Source organism: Euleptes europaea, chromosome 21 (assembly GCF_029931775.1).
Source record: "Euleptes europaea isolate rEulEur1 chromosome 21, rEulEur1.hap1, whole genome shotgun sequence".
NCBI lineage: Eukaryota > Metazoa > Chordata > Lepidosauria > Squamata > Sphaerodactylidae > Euleptes > Euleptes europaea.
The window spans coordinates 6,965,841-6,984,380 of NC_079332.1; the positions used below are offsets into that span (position 1 = coordinate 6,965,841).

General features: G+C 47.6%; 1 protein-coding gene across 1 annotated transcript; it reads right to left on the reverse strand.

The window, feature by feature from the left end:
• Positions 1 to 6,350: 6,350 nt before the first annotated feature.
• On the reverse strand, positions 6,351 to 18,002 carry LOC130492846 (cytochrome P450 3A9-like). Its single transcript, XM_056866633.1, has 13 exons — positions 17,932 to 18,002; positions 14,690 to 14,783; positions 14,530 to 14,582; positions 14,222 to 14,321; positions 13,871 to 13,984; positions 13,204 to 13,292; positions 12,936 to 13,084; positions 11,747 to 11,874; positions 10,681 to 10,783; positions 9,792 to 9,952; positions 8,441 to 8,667; positions 7,382 to 7,544; positions 6,351 to 6,437 (listed from the first exon to the last, which is right to left on the reverse strand). The coding sequence occupies exons 1-13, from the start codon at positions 18,000 to 18,002 to the stop codon at positions 6,351 to 6,353; spliced, it is 1,539 nt and encodes a 512-aa protein (XP_056722611.1).
• Positions 18,003 to 18,540: the final 538 nt, after the last annotated feature.

An 18,540-nucleotide genomic window follows, 5' to 3' on the forward strand; every position in this document is an offset into this window, starting at 1 on the left:
TGAAAGGAATCTCCTTTCTTCCTGTCAGCTTTCTTCATTGTCCAACTTTCACACCCATACTTAGGAAACACTTTGGCATGAATTAACTTGATCTTGGTTGCCAGTGATACATCCTTACATTTAAGAATGTTTTCTAGACTAGAAGCCACAAATATCGGTGGCCATCCCTGATGGGAGATTCCACAAACTCAGCTCCAAACACATCTTTTTCTGGAGTCCCACCCCCGTCGTATCCCTATACATTTTTTGTGTGTGTGCAACTGCCCTTGGATCCTATGGGCACCTGTAGTAAATAAATATTTTCCTTGCCACCAAATTCCAGGAATACTTTTACAGCGTTTGTCCCTCTGTTTGCACACATGATCTTTTTTAAAGACAAGCAAGCAGGGCAAGGTTAACCGCACCCTCTCGGCAAACATGTTTGAAACAGAGAACCTCAGCAAATGTTATGTTTTCCACATGTATGAGGATGAGTTACCTCTAAGTGTCTCTGTCACCCTTCCAAGAAAGCAAGCAAGCCTCCCCCCACCCGCTTCTTCGGAGCCTTGATCACCAGGGGGACGCTACCCTTGACTCCTTAAAAGAAGAAGAAGAGTTGGTTTTTATATGCCGACTTTCTCCACTATTTAAGGAATAGGGTTGCCAAGTGCCAGGTGGTGGGCAAACCCCCGCCAATCCCCCTGGCTGCCTGTCGACCAACTGAGGGTCGGCGGGCAACACGCGCATGCGCGCCTGCCCAAGGCAACACAACACTTCCGGTATACACCCGGAAGCACCGCATCACAGGGGGCCGTTTACTGGGAGTTTGAGTGGTTAAAAGCCCCATTGCGATGCAGCTCTTCTAGGTGTAAACTGGAAGTGCTGCGATCGCATCATGGTGCATACGATGACTCGTCTCCACCCGAAAAACCTCCCGCCGGACCAGAAGAGGGACCTGGTAAGCCTATTAAGGAAGAATCAAACCAGCTTACAATCACCTTCCCTTCCCCTCCCCACAACAGACACCTTGTGAGGTAGGTGGGGCGGAAAGGGTTCAGAGAGAACTGTGACTTGCCCACGGTCACATAGTTGGCTTCATGTGTAGGAGCGGGGAAACCAACCCAGTTCACCAGATTGGCCTCCGCCGCTCATGTGGAGGAGTGGGGAATCAAACCCGGTTCTCCAGATCCGCCTCCAAACCATCGCTGTTAGCCACGACACCACGCTGGCACCATGGGGCCAGATAAACATGGGGGAGGGGGGGAAGATGCTTAGGTAAAGCCAAAAGCCTGTTGAATTTTAATTTGAAAAGCACAGCCCCTTTCACTGTTGCTTTTCTTAACAAGCCGGCAGAGGGACCATGTTAGGAGTGAAAGAAGTTCATATGCTTTACTCGTTTGGACCTTGGCCTTTCGACTGAGAACACGAGTGTAGCGTGTCATAAAGTGCCCATTATTTATTTTGCAGTGTAGGCTTTAAAGGCTGTTGACAGATGAACTCCCGCGTGACCTGTGAACTCATTTAATCCAGTCATTAGAGTGCAGTCTCTCTTCGGATTGACAGGGACCAGCCATCTCCCTCGCTTCAACCTGCGTTCAGAAATCTCACAGTCTTTTTGCCGCGACCTCAGCCTGTTTGTGTCCTCCCTTGCGAACTCAGAGACAGTGTGACCCGGCGGCTGTCCTGCCCTTTACACATTCCTAATTCGTTTAGTGTGATATTTGGATACCGTTTGGAAAAGCAGAGTCTCGGTGGTTGCTAACATATAAGGATGCCAGCCTCCAGGTGGGACCTGGGGATCCCCTGAATTACAGCTCGTAAGAACATAAGAAAGGCCCTGCTGGATCAGACCAAGGCCCATTGAGTCCAGCAGTCTGTTCACACAGTGGCCAACCAGGGGCCTCTAGGAAGCCACTAACAAGATGAGTGCAGCAGCACCATCCTGCCTGTGTTCCACAGCACCCAAGATAATAGACATGCTCCTCTGATACTAGAGAGAATAGGTATGCAGCATGACTAGTATCCATTCTAACTGCCATGAATACCCCTTTCCTCCATGAATATGTCCACTCCCCTCTTAAAGCCCTCCAAGCTGGCAGCCATCACCACATCCTGGGGCAGGGAGTTCCACAATTTAACTATGCGTTGTGTGAAAAAATACTTCCTTTTATCTGTTTTGAATCTCTCACCCTCCAGCTTTAGCAGATGACCCCGTGTTCTAGTATTATGGGAGAGGGAGAAAAACGTCTCCCTGTCCACTCTCTCCAAACCATGCATAATTTTATAGACCTCTATCATGTCTCCCCTTAGCCGCCTTCTTTCCAAGCTAAACAGCCCTAAGCGTCTTAACCGCTCCCCATAGGACAGTTGCTCTAGTCCCCTAATCATTTTGGTTGCTCTATTCTGCACCTTCTCAAGCTCTGTAATATCCTTTTTTAGGTGTGGTGACCAGAACATCTCTAGACTACAGCGATCAATTCCCCTGGAGAAAATGGATGCTTTGGAAGGTGGACTCTATGGGTAGGGTTGCCAGCTCCAGGTTGGGAAAGTCTTGGAGATTTGGGGGTGGGGCCTGGGGAAGGAGGGGTTTAGGAGGGTCCTTCCACAGGTGTGTCCAACATCAATAGACTATAAATCAGGATTCCCCCCCCCTCCCTTTCAGCGCAGAAGTCTTCAGGCGGGGGCGGAGTCCTTTTAGGGTGTACCTGCGCGTGCCAATTGATTTGTGCAATGAGGGAGGTCAGCAAAGTTTGGCACCAGAAGGACAACTTCTTGTCCTCGCTTGAATAAACAGAGGGAAATTATCTCATGGTGCAAAGAGTGAAACTGGTGGTGCCTCCTCTTCCAAAGGCGCTGTTTGGATCCATGCCAATGAAGAATCAATATGTGAGGCTGATATGCAATAGGTGAACTGAGTTCTAGCTGGATCTTATCAGCGTTCCTGAGGTAGATGAGGCTGATGTTATTCCGGACAGGGCAAGACACACATCAGTGGGCTGGATCCTAGTGGAAGAGATTTCCCCCGGCAGAATGCAACTTTCTCCCTTCCTCCGTCTTCCTAACAGCTCCCCAGAATGCTACTCCAGGGGGGTGGGACGGCATGAGGGGTAAATCTACAGCAGAAGGAGAGATTCAACAAAAATCTACCCCCACCCCCTGCTTCTGTTTCTGGAGGTCTACCATTGAATCCCACCCACTGACTTCCTGAAAACCAGCAACGTTTTTATGTGTCCTCTTGCCAGTTGCAAATGCTTGTATGCGCGATCTGAAGGTATGAGAATTGTTAGCACCAGTGAATATATGAAATGGCCTTTATGTTGCACAAAAGGTGGGGCAGGGGAGACCTGAAGTATTGCTCGACCACCCTTAGAACTGATGCTCTTCCCTTTGAAACAGATCTGCACAGCATTTGGTTTCCAAGCAGTGCCCATGGCCTAGTGAGTATGTCAAAATACTTGTCCCTTTACATGTGTGGCCAGAACTCACTGGAAAACGTCCACCATTTCTGTCTACATCGGGGTCCCCAAACTTATTTCACCCATGGCCGCTATTGGAATTTGTGGGAGTGGGTGAGGAGGACGCAATCACAATATGGCTGCCTTGGTGGTGGTGGGGGCAATAACAAAATGTTAGAAGGTAGCAGGTAGGGTTGCCAAAACACAGCCGTCAAATGGCAAGAGACCTACCCAACCGGGGGAGGGGGGGAAGCTTGCCAGTAAGAGAGCCAGCGTGGTGTAGTGGTTTGGAGCAGTGGAGTCTGATCTGGAGAACCGGCTGTGATTCCTCACTCCTCCACATGAGCAGCAGAGGCTAATCTGGTTAACTGGATCCTACACACGAAGCCAACTGGGTGACCTTGGGCGAGTCAGAGCTGTCCAAGCCCCACCCACCTCACGGTGCCTGTTGTGGGGAGGGGAAGGGAAGGTGATTTGAATCTCCGGTTTGATTCTCCCTTAAGCCGGTTTGATTCTCCCTTAAGTGGCAGAGAAAGTCGGCATACCGAAACCAACTCTTCTTCTTCTTCTAAGACTGTGGTGCTGCAAACAACGTTGCTTCCAGCATGAGCTAGAAGTTACATCATCGCATCGCCAGCAATGCTGTAGCATTTGCCCAACACTCTATGGTCATAAGAAAGACTTTGCTGAACCTGCAGAACCTCTGCTGGTCAGAGGAGACCAGACTGACCTCGATAGACTCAGTATTTTTTTTTAAATTTATTAGATTTTTAACCCGCCCTTTCCCAACCAAGGTTGGGCTCAGGGCTGTTTACATCAGTTAAAGTACAGCGTCTCATCACAAATAAATAACATTAGAAATCAGCAATATAGCTTAATAATTAAACAGCTAAACCCAAGAGTCCAACGGCACCTTTAAAACTGGTATTGGCGGTGTCTTCGCCAGGTGGACAAGCGGAAATTGACGAATGCAAAGAATGCAGAAAATAGGCAGGTGGCGCAGTTTCATGCTCCCAACCCAATTCATGCTCTCTCTTAGCTCTCTAGCTAATGCAGAGGGTATGTTTTGTGGCCCGTAAGAGATCTGAAGATTAACCAAGGCAGGGTTTTCTGTTTTGATCATGTATAATATTCTTGTTTCATCACATATAACATGTCTTTGCTCGCCAAAGAAAAATAAAAGCACTGTAGTTTATTATTGTTAAACAGCATAGCTCACAAAGTTCCCTTGAGCCCTTGTTGTATCTGATTGGGCCACCGAGTTAGCCCAGAGTAATAGTACAAAAAAATGACTGGTGCTTGGAATGTTAAACTTGCATTTAAGCGAAGATTTTTTTACCCATTAAACCCTAGCAGATCTTGTCTCCAAAGATGGAGTGTGGCTTTAATTACCTAGCAGTGGTTGGAACGCTACCTGTCTCTGTGTGGCAATTTGTTTCTTTTCTTTCTTTTTCTTTTGCACTTTGAAAGAATGAGCCACGGCGGCATGTACGCTAATGCCTTCATTTTTTAAATTTCAGCTCACTGGGCATGCTTTAAAAAAAAAAGCATTATCACTGCTTGAGTAACTGTTGCTCATTCCAAGGAAAAAATAGCACACCTTGTCTGGCGAAAGCCTTGAGAATCCTTCCGTGGCTTTTCTCCTTCTCCTCTGAAGCTGTTAATTAACCTGCCTAGCGATTTCTCCGGGACATGTATGGCTGTCTTTAATTAAGACCGCTTCCAATTCTGGTTCCCTGGCAGGTGGCAATTTGGGAACGGGTCGTCTGCCTAATGGCACCTTCTTTCCCCTGGCAGGCCAGAATCCTATCTTGAGCGATTGTCCCTTGAGTGTAAAATGCGGACAAATGTGGACATTTTTCTGCAGCGGTAACGTAGGGGTAGGAAAATGTTGGCTTCGCTGCCACAAAGACTTTGCAATGGGCCAAAAGCTGAGATGGAGTATATGTTCATCAATGGCTGGTACTTTTGTTAACTAAGGAGAACCTCCATGTTCAGAGGCAGTGCTTCTCTGAATTCCAGGTGCTGGAAGACAGACAACAAGGGAAAGGCGTATCACCCTGAACTTCCCAAAAGCATCAGGCTGGTAGGAAACAGGCTTCTGGACTGAGTGGGCTTGGATCGGGTCCCAAAAAGCAACCCTTAGATGGTGACGAACCTCCGGGGATTAAGGAGTTCCCCAATGAGAGAAATCTGAGGGATAAAACCATACAGGAATATTGTGCCACCTTAAACAAGCAACACAATTTCTATTCCAGCACAAAGCTTTCGTGTTCTACGGCCCACTTCCTCAGCCGCTCTAGCCCACGAAAGGTTTATGCTGGAGGGGAAATTCTGTTGGTCTTTATGGTGCCGTGAAATCCTTCTTTCCTTTCGCTGTAGCGGACAAATGCAGCTTCCTCTCTGGAATCATTGCCTTAGGGGCAAATGTCACTTAAGACACCACCCCTCTCCAAGTTCGTTCTCTTGTCCCTGCCTGTTAATAGGATTCATTGACCATTCTCTAGCACAGGGGTGTAGAGTGGGTGGAGGGAATGTTACTTTCGAAACGGGCGCAGCAGGCAAACACGATGCCATATTAGATACCCCAGTCTACTCCCCCCAACCACCATTTAAAGACCAGATCAGCATATGACGCCCGGCAGATCAGGTCAGTGACAGGCAAGAGGGTATCTCGATGTCGCTGGAAGCAACTGGAACTGAACTGATGTGTGTTTAGTGTAGATTAACCTTAATCAGAGCGATCATTTTGACTTTAATAGCCATGCAAGCTAGTAATGTCCATCAGTCTGTCTGTCGGCAGAGGCACTGCCTTCCGAACAAATTGAATTTCTCTTCATACAATCCCCCTTGGGCACTGCGCTGGGTCTTCACAGTCGGCGTCCTCAGCAGAGGTGTCCAAACCACAAGCAGGCTTCATTCTGCCTTTTCTCGTGGTACCAGCTTCAGAACAATTGGTTTCTTTGGCATTAAGAATACGTCAGTGTTTAGCTCCAGGGGAATCTGCAGCAGTGGAAAAAAAAAACCAGCAAGAAAATGTGTATAAATCAGGAGGTTGTCGAATATTTATGTTCCAGTTAACAACCCGATTACCCCAACTGAACAGCCAGCCTTCCAGATGTCTGGTGCGTTAACGCTCAGGTTTTCTTGGTCCCGATAAAAAATACCCTGAGAGAAATTACCTCCCCCACCCCCTAGAAGAAGAAGAGGAGGAGGAGTTGGTTTTTATATGCCGACTTTCTCTGCCACTTAAGGAAGAATCAAACCAGCTTACAATCTCCTTCCCTTCCCCACCCCACAACAGACACCCTGTGAGGTAAGTGGGGCTGAGAGAGTTCAGAGCGAACTGTGACTAGCCCAAGGTCACCCAGCTGGCTTTATGTGTAGGAGTGGGGAAACCAACCCAGTGCACCAGATTAGAGTCCACCGCTCCTAACCACCACTCTTAACCACTACACCATGCTGGCTCGCTGGAATCCAGGAAAGGTGTATATACTATGTATGCGTATGCCAACCTAGGCAAGAGACTACATTATTATTTTTTGTTTGTTTTTACTGCATCAACAGTTAAAAGGGTCTTTGAACAGCCTTATACTGAGTCAGACCCTTGGTCTATCAAGAGTGGCTCTCTAGCATTTTTTTTTTTACATCACCTACTACCAGGGACTGAACCTGGGATTTTCTGAGCCACTGAGCCATGTTCCTTCCTGCTTTCCATTTCTATCTCCGACACTGAGGAACAATCAGTTTGGAGGAAGACGGTGGGAAGGGGAAGCAAAAGAGTCACCCAGATGAAGGATCCCAGTGACAGGGGTCTACGACACAAATTATCTGGAATTGCCCGAGGTGAAAAGTTGTGCCAATTCTGCCCCCTTTCCTGAACTTGCCTAAAATTTCTGTAGGTCATACAACCATTGGGGGACCATTTTCCATTGGGGGACACTCACCGGGGTCTCTTTGCAGGTCCTAAAGGAGAAATGCTGCAGGAGAATCGCAATTGCGACTTTCATCGCGACCAACGCAAATCTCATCCCGATGCAGTTCCGGGGGCCTGCTCCGAAGGGCAGGTACGTGTACGGGTCAATGTTCTCTCTGTTCTCTTTGCTGAACCTGATGGTGTTTGTAACAGACAACCGAAATGAAAGACTGCTGGCCAGAGCAGCAAAGGGGCTAGATGGCTGAGCAGTAATCTAAACGTCACAGTATTAAACATTTCCTTTAATGTTAAAAAAAAAAGTTGCCATTGGCAGGGGGAGTGTAATTTGGATCACAGCTATGGTCCTGGGCCCTGACCTGGATGGCCCAGGCTAGCCCAATCTCATCAGATCTCAGAACCTAAGCAGGGTCGACCCTGGTTAGTACTTGGATTGGAGACCACCAAGGAAGTCCAGGGTTGCTATGCAGAGGCCGGCAATGGCAAACCACCTTTGGTCATCTCTTGAAGGGTGCCAAGTTGTTTTCTGTGGCCCCAGAAGGTCGGACCAGAACCAACAGGTTGAAATTAAATCAAAAGAGTTTCCCTCTAGACATTAGGAAGAATTTTCTAACAGTTAGAGCGATTCCTCGGTGGAACAGGCTTCCTCGGGAGGTGGTAAGCACTCCTTCCCTAGAGATTTTTAAGTAGAGGCTAGATGGCCATCTGTCAGCAATGCTGATTCCATTACTTTAAGCAGATGATGAGAGGGAGGGCATCTTGGCCATCTTCTGGGCATGGAGTAGGGGTCCCTGGGGATGTGCAGGGGAGGTAGTTTGGAATTTCCTGCATTGTGCAGGGGGTTGGACTAGATTACCCTGGTGGTCCCTTCCAGCTCTATGATGATTCTATGAAAACCCCATGGGGTCACTATAAGTCAGTTGTGTCTTGATGGCACTTTCCACCAGCACCACGATTCTGGACTATTCATTATCCTAATCAAAACTGGGACCCAAGGAAAGCTGACACAGAATGGGGACACTAGACCGAACCTGTGTACTCCGTAATGTGTGAATCAGCAAAATATTGTTACCTCTCAGGTCTAAACTCCTCTGGTTCTGGCCAGTATTCTGGGTCCCGGTGGAGAATGTAAGGGGGGATAATCACCACCATGCCTTTCAGAATAGTCACGCCGTTTATTTCAACGTCTCTCTTGCTGAGTCTTTCGAGCCGTCCCCCGAGGGGATACAGCCTCTGCGTTTCACTAATCACCATATCGAGATACTCCAGTTGCATTATAGCGTCATACGTGAGAGGAGCCTTTGGGGATAATAAAGGTCAATGATTATCATCCTTCGAAGAGCCTCCATGGGGTTCATTCTCTCTCCCTGTCTCTCTTCACACACCTACACACACATTTCATTGATGTATACCCTACTACACACTCGAAAAATGATGAGGTCTTATTGTTGGAACTGCTGGTTAACCATTATTTTGTTAGGCTGTACACGGAGTTCTTATCCAGTACAAACTAAACCTGGTAACACAGATCCTGCCACGTTTTAACTCTCAGAGAAGTTTGGAGTGCGTATTCTTCTTCTGCCATTTTTATGCAAATATGTGAAAACTTCAGCTAGCCATTGGGAGGAAAACCATGCTCAATCTGTGGGTTTAAACACCATGGAAGACTCCTAATGTACAGGAGGTAGACTTCTAGTCAGCCATTTATTTATTTTTAGAATTGTTAAAATTTATTTACTATTTTCTAAACACGTGAAGCTGCCTTCTACTGAACCAGACCCTTGGTCCATCAAAGTCAGTATTGTCCACTCAGACCGGCAGCGGCTCTCCGGGGTCTCAGGCGGGGGTCTTTCACATCACCTCGATGCTGGGGATTGAACCTGGGACCTTCTGCATGCCAAACAGATGCTCTGCCACTGAGACACGGCCCCTCTCCATGGCTCTCCAGGGTCTCAGGCAGAGGTCTTTCACATCACCTACTTGCCTAGTCCCTTTACTGGAGATGCCGGGGATTGAACCTGGGAGCTTCTGCATGCCGAGCAGATGCTCTACCACAGAGACACAGCCCCTCCCCTATGTGATGTATTTTTTCCAAGTGTCTAAAAGGACCAGGGGATTCTATGAAGAGCCTGGGAGGGCTACTCAGAGCAATATTCCCAGAGTTAGGTGAGGGCCAAGCTGACCAACCCTACAAGAAGAGGGCTTGGGTCTTGCCGTTGAAATTGGCCCCCAAAAGCATTACTTTCAGATAATTCCAGACCACTTATAGGATCTCTTGTCCTGTTCAAAGCTGCTGAAGGATTTCAGGGCTGCCTGTTGATCGTAGGCGTCATTTTTTGCTTTGGAAAAGGAGTGTTGTCCATGGAGCAGAGGAAACCCGAGAGAGACGCCAGCCGCTTCCATTGGGCGGTCGATCTGCTTACCTTGTTGGGGAGAACAGAATCGATCTCGTCCAGGAGCTTCTGCTGGACATCCGGGTGGGTGGCTAAGAGGTAGGCGACGTAACCGAGAGAATTGCTGGACGGCTCGTATCCAGCAAAAATAAAGATGATCGCTTGGGCCAGGATTTCGATGTCACTCAACCCTGTGAACAAATGGAGGCGGGAAAGGTGAAACCCGAACACTCCTGGGTGCCTCTGAGCTTGTACCGCAAAATTGTATGCAAGGATTTGGTGTGTGTTTGCCCTATGTAGAACCGCAGTAGAGGGTGGGAATCAGGCCATAATGAACAATGACAGAAGTCTACAGTATGTTTGGCTCTCTCTCCCCCACCCAACAATTTCACATGTGATTCTTTGTTTTGTTGATAATCCCCTCTCAGTCTCGAGAAAAGAACTTCCTGGTTAACGCCTTGAGCAGAGGAGATTCATTTTCTAGGTATTGTTGGTTAGTGTTTGGCAAGACATCAAGTTTTCTTGGGCGAGTTCAACAAAGTTGCTTTGTGGATTCTGTTGACTCTGGTCAGAGGTGTGTTAAACATTTATTGCCAAGTTGAGCATATGAACTGATTGCCACAACCAGGATTTAGAGGCCCCATGAGCAGAGGTTACTCAAGAATTTCCTTAACCCCAATAGAAAGGGACATGCAAACAGAGAATTCGCTTGGCAGCTCTGGCCAAAGCCAGAATGATAGTGTAGCTGGGACCATAGGCATGGTACCACTCCACTGATATTCGTGCCCTGCCAAAGATACGCCGGATCTTCAATATGTGCATTGAGAGATTTGGACTGCTTGTTCTTTCATGAATGGGAGATGATTGTTTGGACAGCCTCGAAATCACAAAGTCCATGGGGTGATTTTTGCGTTGTTACCTTTGAATGAATGATCCACTCCATTGCTCTGTTGGTGGTCGTTGACGCCGTTGCTGTCAACGCCTTGGGAGTCTATCATCAGCTGCAGGAAATCCACCCGGGCCTGGGAATAGAATGAACGGGTCAATGGGGAGAAGTCTTGAGGATAAGTCTGTCGACAACTATTAACTATGGTAGCTAAATGGAGCCTCTACTTGCAGAGGCAGTGTATCCTAACCTTGCTTGTGAGCTTGCAAAGGTATCAACCTAGCTGCTATTTGAAGTGGAACTCTGGACAAAATGGACCTTTGTCTGCTCCAACATGGTTTTGTCCCCTAAGAGTCTAATCAGAACAGAATTTTTGCACAGTTTTTGGGGCACAAGAACAGGGGTGGAAATGTTCAGCCATTTTGTGTCTCTCCTCCTTGGTACTCAGTGGAACAGGCTTCCTTGGGAGGCGGTAAGCTCTCCTTCCCTGGAGGTTTTTAAGCAGAGGCTAGATGGCCATCTGTCAGCAATGCTGATTCTATGACCTTAAGCAGATGATGAGAGGGAGGGCATCTTGGCCATCTTCTGGGCATGGAGTAGGGGTCGCTGGGGGTCTGGCGGGGAGGTAGTTGTGAATTTCCTGCATAGTGTAGGGGATTGGACTAGATGAGCCTGGTGGTCCCTTCCTGTGATTCCATGATTCATCAGCAGCAGTCTCTGGGGGAATCTCCTTTGCCGCCCTAATCAGCTGCCACTTTCCTGCCATTGATTTTGTTGTTGTTAGGTTCAACCACATCTTTTTCTGCCTGGGAAACAGTGACCGTGCCCTCACTGTGAATTAGTTCCGTTTGCCCTCAGCGGCCCTGTAGCACTGTCAGATCGGACCGGTTACGGGATGTCCTCACTGCTCCTAAGCCGAATGAGACCTACTTGTGAACAAACCACACTAAACTAGGTGCCAGTCAGGACAGGGGGCAGCCGTGAAGTGCCACACCAAAGCTTTGCGTGACAAGCATTTTGGGCCTCTGCCACAGGAGCCCAATGTGCTGACATTGACAATGTTTGATGCCAGCATCAGGTGGCATGTCCCCATTCTTACCCCTTTGCCTTGTTTCTGCCGTTGTTCCCTTATTTTTCCCACCGCTCTCGTGAAGAACTCCACAGCTTCATTGGGGAAGAGGTTCACATTCATTTTCCGAAAGATAGGAACGAGGAACGGGCATGCAACTGTAAAGGGGGAGAAACTCATTGTGAAAATAAAGCGGCTTAACTGGAGCAAAACCTAATTTTTGCCTTCTGTGGGGAAAACCTTTATGGTTAGCAAGTGTAATGGTCATCTCACTCAAGGAACCCTCCCACACATTGATAATCTGAAAGCACCAAATTCGGACACATATATCCGCTCCTTGTGCACAAGAAAGCACATTTTCCATTGCTTTGTGCATATGCCGGTTGCCACTTCCCAACACTTTCCCACAACACAAAACAAATGAGTGTAGAATTGTTGTATATGACATTCAGGTTGTATGTGGTTCCCGACAAGATGGAGGTCTTCTGTATTTAGTAGGAAATATGTATGAAGAAGCACCCCCGCGCATGAGGTTACACTTATCCCTCAGGCTGTCAAGGAAGGCTATGCTCCATTTTCGAAATCTCCAGAAACGCGAAAATCGCAAACTGTTGCCAAACTTTCACAGATCCGTGGTCAGGACTCAAAAGTTTTCTAAAAAAACTGAAAACTGGGGGAAATGGCTAAGCTTAAAAAAAACAAAACCTGCTGATAACAGGGCCATAGACCTTTGTTAATTCATGCCATCGTATTCCCTATTACTATGTATGGGTGTGAAAGCTGGACATTGAAGAAAGCGGATAGGAAGAAAGTTGATTCCTTTGAAATGTGTTGTTGGAAGAGAGGGTTACGGATACCGTGGACCGCCAAAAAAATCAAATCAGTGGGTTATAGATCAAATCAAGCCTGAACTGACCCTAGAAGCTAAAATGACTAAACTGAGGCTATCGTATTTTGGTCACATTATGAGAAGACACTGGAAAAGACAGTCATGCTAGGAAACGTTGAGGGCAGCAGGAAAAGATGAAGACCCAACAAGAGATGGATGGACTCAATAAAGGAAGCCGCAGCCCTCAGTCTGCAAGATCTGAGCAAGGCTGTCAAAGATAGGACATTTTGGAGGACACTGATTCATAGGGTATCCATGAGTCGGAAGTGACTTGACAGCACTTAACACAGAGACCTTTGCTGAGCTTTGGGCAATCAGAAGAGAACTTACATGTCAAAATGAAGAGGGGGTCGAAAGCTTTGAACTTGGTCATCTTCTTGATCTCCTTGACAAAGGGGTCCTTGGGGTTGTTCATGGAGTCTATGTTCACACCGAACGAGGTGCTGGTGACCACGTCCATGCTGTAGGCACCAAAGACGCTGCGGGTGGGATAGAGACAGAGCGTTCAAGCTGGTGTTTATGTGTGGTAGATATCAGGTCAATGAAAATGTTACTTCCGACAGGATTTCCATCTTTTATTTCTGGTCGAACTACTTACTCTTTCACCGCCACAGGCTCATCCCTTTCCACCTTCTTCTGCACATTCTGCACCAGAATTTCCCCATAGTGTTTTATAATGGGGAACATCTGAAAGACACAACCAACAGGGGGTTGGACTAGATGTCCCTGGAGAGCCACCTCTGTGATTCTATTAATCTTATCTAAGGACCTGGTCTGAGAAGCCTGCGAGGTATCTCATAGAGAACTACAAATGTAACTGCAATTTTTTTTGGCCATTCTCTGTTGAATCATTTCTCTTCTTCCACAGAGAGGTAGAGGTATGCAGTCCAAGCTGTGCTCAAGACCTGAGTTCGAGCCCAATGGAAGTCGGTTTCAGGTAGCCAGTTCAAGGTTGACTCAACCTTCCATCCTTCCGAGGTCGGTGAAATGAGTACCCAGCTTGCTGGGGGTAAAGGGAAGATGACTGGGGAAGGCGTTGGCAAACCACCCCGTAAAACAAAGTCTGCCTAGTAAACGTCGGGATGTGACGTCACCCCATGGGTCAGGAATGACCCGGTGCTTGCACAGGGGACCTTTACTTACTTACTACTCACAAAGCAGGTGCTCAGTAAGTTGTGCAAAGTGTGTTTAAGCTGAATGAGTGATATTTTCTGGTGCAAGTGCTGAGTAAATCAGGATATGAATATCCCTTTATGCCTTTTTACCTCCTTCAGCTTCCCGCTGGTGAAGGTCGGCGACAGCACGGTGCGAATCCTCTTCCATTGTTCATCCTTTGACATTGACACCGCGTTCTCCAGTATCCCCACTAAGCGTACGCCCTAGAGTCCAAAAGGGAAACCATGTATCAGTATGGAGGCTTTCTCTGGATAAGTGACGGTGTCAGGATCTGAACCCGTGGAAGATACCAGTAAGCACTGGGTAAGTTGGCGATTGGATGAAGGACTGAACTTTTAATTTAGCCCGCTAGCCAGTAGTCTTTGGCATTTATGCAGAAGCATGCAAAAATATCCCTCCTCCCACCATGCCAATTAAGCATTAGAAGTTGGGTGCCTTACCCTTCGGTTGGTGAAGGTGGTATAGCATTCTTTCACCAGTACAGCTTTAATGATGGTGGGATCCAGTATGCTTAATACAGGTTGCCGGCCGTCATAAATTCTGCAGCACGAATAAAGAAGTAAAATCAGGTTCTTCTGATAAAACCGTATATTGCAATATGGTGAGGGTGTTTGTACTGGTGGAGATGGTGCCCTGGCATTGGTTGCGTTCTTTGAGAACACTTTTTCCTTGGGTTTTTATTTTATTTTATTCTTTTGATCACTTGGGTGATCAAGAAACACAAGCTGGTGGTTAAAAGATTACTTACCCCCAGACTTTCCCGTATTTCTCATGGCATTCGCTATCAAACTTCAAGAAACCCTGGGGAAGACATGGAGGGAGATAGAAATTGCGCTGCGCCCAAACCGGCATTCTGTTTCCGACAGGGGGAAGCTCACAAGCAGGGCATGAATATCTCAAATACTCACTTTGCGGTACTGTAAGGCGGTCCCAAAGAAAGGTACTGGCGTGGGGCCCGGAATTCCTAATCTCTTGAACACGCCAAAGGGCCATGTCCCATATCTGTTTTTTTAATGATAAAGAAGATGTAAAGGTGAGATATAACCCTCATGGGCAGAATATTTATTTACATATTTATATGTGTATTTACACATACTCGGCTTTTCTCCACAATAGTAGAAAAGGGCAAGAGTCCAGTAGCACCTTAAAGACTAACAAAAATATTTTCTGGTTGGGTATGAGCTTTCGTGAGCCACCGCTCACTTCTTCAGATACCTGTGAGCTGTGGCTCACGAAAGCTCATACCCTACCAGAAAATATTTTTGTTAGTCTTTAAGGTGCTACTGGACTCTTGCCCTTTTCTACTACTGCAGACAGACTAACATGGCTACCTACTGTGAATTTTCTCCACAATGTTTTATTCCTTTATTCATTGATACCCCACATTTCTCCTTAACGGGGATATAAAGTAGCTTACATAAATCTTCCCTCCTCCGTTTTATCCCCACAACCACCCTGTGAGGTAGCTTTGGCTGAGAGAAAGAATGATTAGCCTGAGGCCATCCAGCGAGCTTCCATTGCAGAGCAGGGATTCGAACCTGGGTATCCCCCATCCTGTGGGAGGGGCTGTGGCTCAGCGGTAGAGCATCTGCGTGTCATGCAGAAGGTCCCACGTTCAATCCCCAGCATCTCCAGTTAAAGGGACTAGGCAGGTACGTGATGCGAAAGACCCCTTCCTGGGACCCTGGAGAGCTGCTGCCTGTCTGAGTAGACGATACTGACTTTGATGGACCAAGGGTCTGATTCAGTATAAGGCAACTTCATGTGTTCATGTGTACAATACCCTAACTGCTACATTGCATCGACTCTCGGGAGGCTACCAAAACTTGTTGCGGAGTTTGAATACAGTCACATCCTGCTGGGGGGGGAAGGTGAACGCTTCGTCCTTGCCAGGCACTCACGTTGGAGAACACGGTGTCCGGCTCCCAGTGCAAACAGAGGTGCCGGCCAGAAGATGGTGCTGCGGGTGGGTCTCCAACAGCCACAGTGCTCCCTTTGAGCACAGAGGTTGTGGAGAAGGGGGTCTTTGGAGAGGCCGGTCCCTGATGCATCCCTGACCCACAGCTCAGGGAGGACTGCCGCTTACCCATCCTCCAGTCCCTTGGCAAGCACAAGTCCTGCCAGCCAGTGGGATGTTTTGCGCAGTAGTTTCTTCTCTAAAGGGGCTAGTCGCACGGTGATGCTTCCGGGGAGGTAATTACAAGTTTCTTTGGACGAGTTTGTGGCCCACGGGATTGCGCCCATCAGTACCATGTGTTTTCCTCTCTTTTCCTATGTTGAAAATAGCCGGGAGACGTGTGTGTGTTTGTGTATGTTAAAGAAAAGATCTCTCCTCTCACAGAGTAAATACCAGAATGATATAGAGGCAAGGAGCTACTTTGTAAAAGACCAAAAAGCAACAACGGACTGGTTCAGGGCCGGGACCGGCTGAGTGAGTTGCGGGAGCGCCACCCACCTTCCTTCCATGCTGGCCCTGTGGGTCCCCTGGCCGGCTGCAGAGAGCCTCCTTCAGTGTGAAGTGGGGTACAGTCCTTTCCCCCACCTAGGGCTCCGGACCACCCCGTTATCTGCAGGCGTAGACCCAAAGCTGTCAAAGCCCAGCTGCAGAATCGTTGTTCTTTCCCTCGGGCTGTTCTCTCTCCTTTAGTAAACATGCTTTTTTTACAGCGCTCTAAAGCTGTTCATTGCACATTTTTCCTCCAGGGCAACCTTTGGATTGCCTCTGTGCCAGGGCTGTCATCAGCCTGAAATGTACTCTGCTTCCTCTCCTTCCTTCCCTCTCCTTTCCAGCTTCATAAATAATGGGCACGGGCCTGTTGGTGTGACCCTCCATAACTTTGGTCAAACCCTGGGCATCGAGCAGGCGTGTGGGGGAAGGTAGCTCTGAATTTCCTGCACGGTGCGATCCCTGTCGTCTCCCATGAAAAGGGTCAAGGATAGTAGGCAATTATGCGCAAAACCTCTTTTGGAAACCTGCAACACGTCAGAGTAGACGGCGTTGGCCTTAATGGTCCGATTCAGTCGGTCTTGTTGGTGTGTTCAGCTATTCAGTATTGCTTTTAAAAAAATTAATTGCGTTGCCAGAAAACCTTAGAGTTGAAATAAGAAAGGAAATGAGGTGTCTACAGTACCCATTGGAATTAACATGGAACATTGTTAATATCTGTAGATATCATCCCGACAGAGTTCTATCCTATACTATAAACCATCACCCTTAAAGTAATGTCATATTATTTCACATTAAATCGGAGTTGCTGTCGCCTCTGACTGAACTAGGAGACGTTAGTCCTAATATCGCATTTGCGAAATGTTTAGGGAAGGTTAGCCGTTGCCTGGGAGTGAACCCCGCTGAATAAAGCGGGGCTTACTTCAGAGTAGACCCACTTAAGCCTGCTCGCTAACTCATTGGCCATTTATGCAGGGTCAGTTTCGATGCTCGTTCAAAGCTCTTTTTTTAAATGCGACTTTAAAAATGCCTATTCACGGTCCCGACGCAAAAGGAGAAATTCCACCCCCCCACACACACTCGCCTGCTCCTTTGTTCCTGTTTGCATAGCCATTAGCATGTGCATAGCTAACCCACCACTGTTGTTTTGCATGGTTCCTTCAGGGGGATTCTTCGCGGCAAACACCAAAGGTTGCGTTAAATGGGCTCTTTAGTAATGCAAAGCAGGTATGCTCCAGAATGACGGTTCAGTGTGAAAAATTCACAAAAATACGCGGGGCAATATTAGCAGCCTGGAACTAATTACGATGCAAAAATTGCTTTAGAAAGTAAAAGGGGCACCCAGTTCTCTCCTCTCATACCACACTAGCTTCCGTACAGGTAGGTGGTATTCAACAGGTGCCGCATTTGCCGGCATGGAAATGGATTCATCGGTGGAGGTGGGATCTGCCCCAGTTGACATTCTGCCGGTCATGCCACTGTTACAAGTGAAGAAGCATGACCATTAAAAAAAACCCTGGAACTCTTAATTGTGATTCAGGTAATCCTCACTAATTCTGCGGAGTCTCTCAGTCTAGGGACGCCTTAAATTACAGAAGTTCCTACGGTGATCAGAGAACTAGGAGAATTACTATCCTCCCTCCCTTCACAGATTATAAAACACTTGAATGACAGGGGGGAGGGAAACAGCCCAATAATACATACAGTAGTAGAAGGCCCAGTAGGACAATGAGAAGTAACCACGTCTCAGTGGAAAATCCAGGCAGGAGATCCATCTTGACCCCTGGTCGGTTGGTCTTTCTTTGGCTTAGTTGCCCCTTTCGGTAGCTGGGGCTGAAAGGCGACTGTTTCGCGATCTCTTGTGCTTCACTCTGCTCTTCTAAAGACTGAATCACATTGAGCTTTATATGAGAGAGGGGTGGAGTCAGGTGGTTTCATAACTCCACAAGCCAGCCATAAAAGGCTGGGTTGCTTCATTTGGCCTCTCTAGAGCTCTCTAATGGCTTGAGAATGTACCAGCATGTGTGTGTCTTCCATAACAAGGACGAACCCACATTCAGGCTGCTGTACAACACAGCAGGGGTGTTTTTTTTGGGGGGGGGGTGATGTTCTAATTTCAGGGAAGCCTTTCTGCCTTGGTTGCTCTTCTGAGGAACCCCCTATGGTTGGCGGAAAACTCTGGGGGGGGGGCTATTGAGACACGTGGTCAGAGACATCCCCATGAGATGCTGGACAGCCATGTTGGCAGACCACACGACGAGGCACATGAGAGGATTTGTGGTGTAGCAGTAAGAAGATTAGATTAGGAGCAGG

What these genes read in the sequence shown, in the direction of transcription:
- LOC130492846 (XM_056866633.1), bottom strand. Translation starts at nt 18,002, where the DNA reads ATGGATCTCCTGCCTGGATTTTCCACTGAGACGTGGTTACTTCTCATT. An exon ending in ATTCTGTTCTCCCCAACAAG is followed by an intron (nt 8,668 to 9,791) that starts GTAAGCAGATCG and finishes TTATCCCCAAAG; the next exon opens with GCTCCTCTCACGTATGACGC. An exon ending in GAGGAGTTTAGACCTGAGAG is followed by an intron (nt 7,545 to 8,440) that starts GTAACAATATTT and finishes AAACACCATCAG; the next exon opens with GTTCAGCAAAGAGAACAGAG.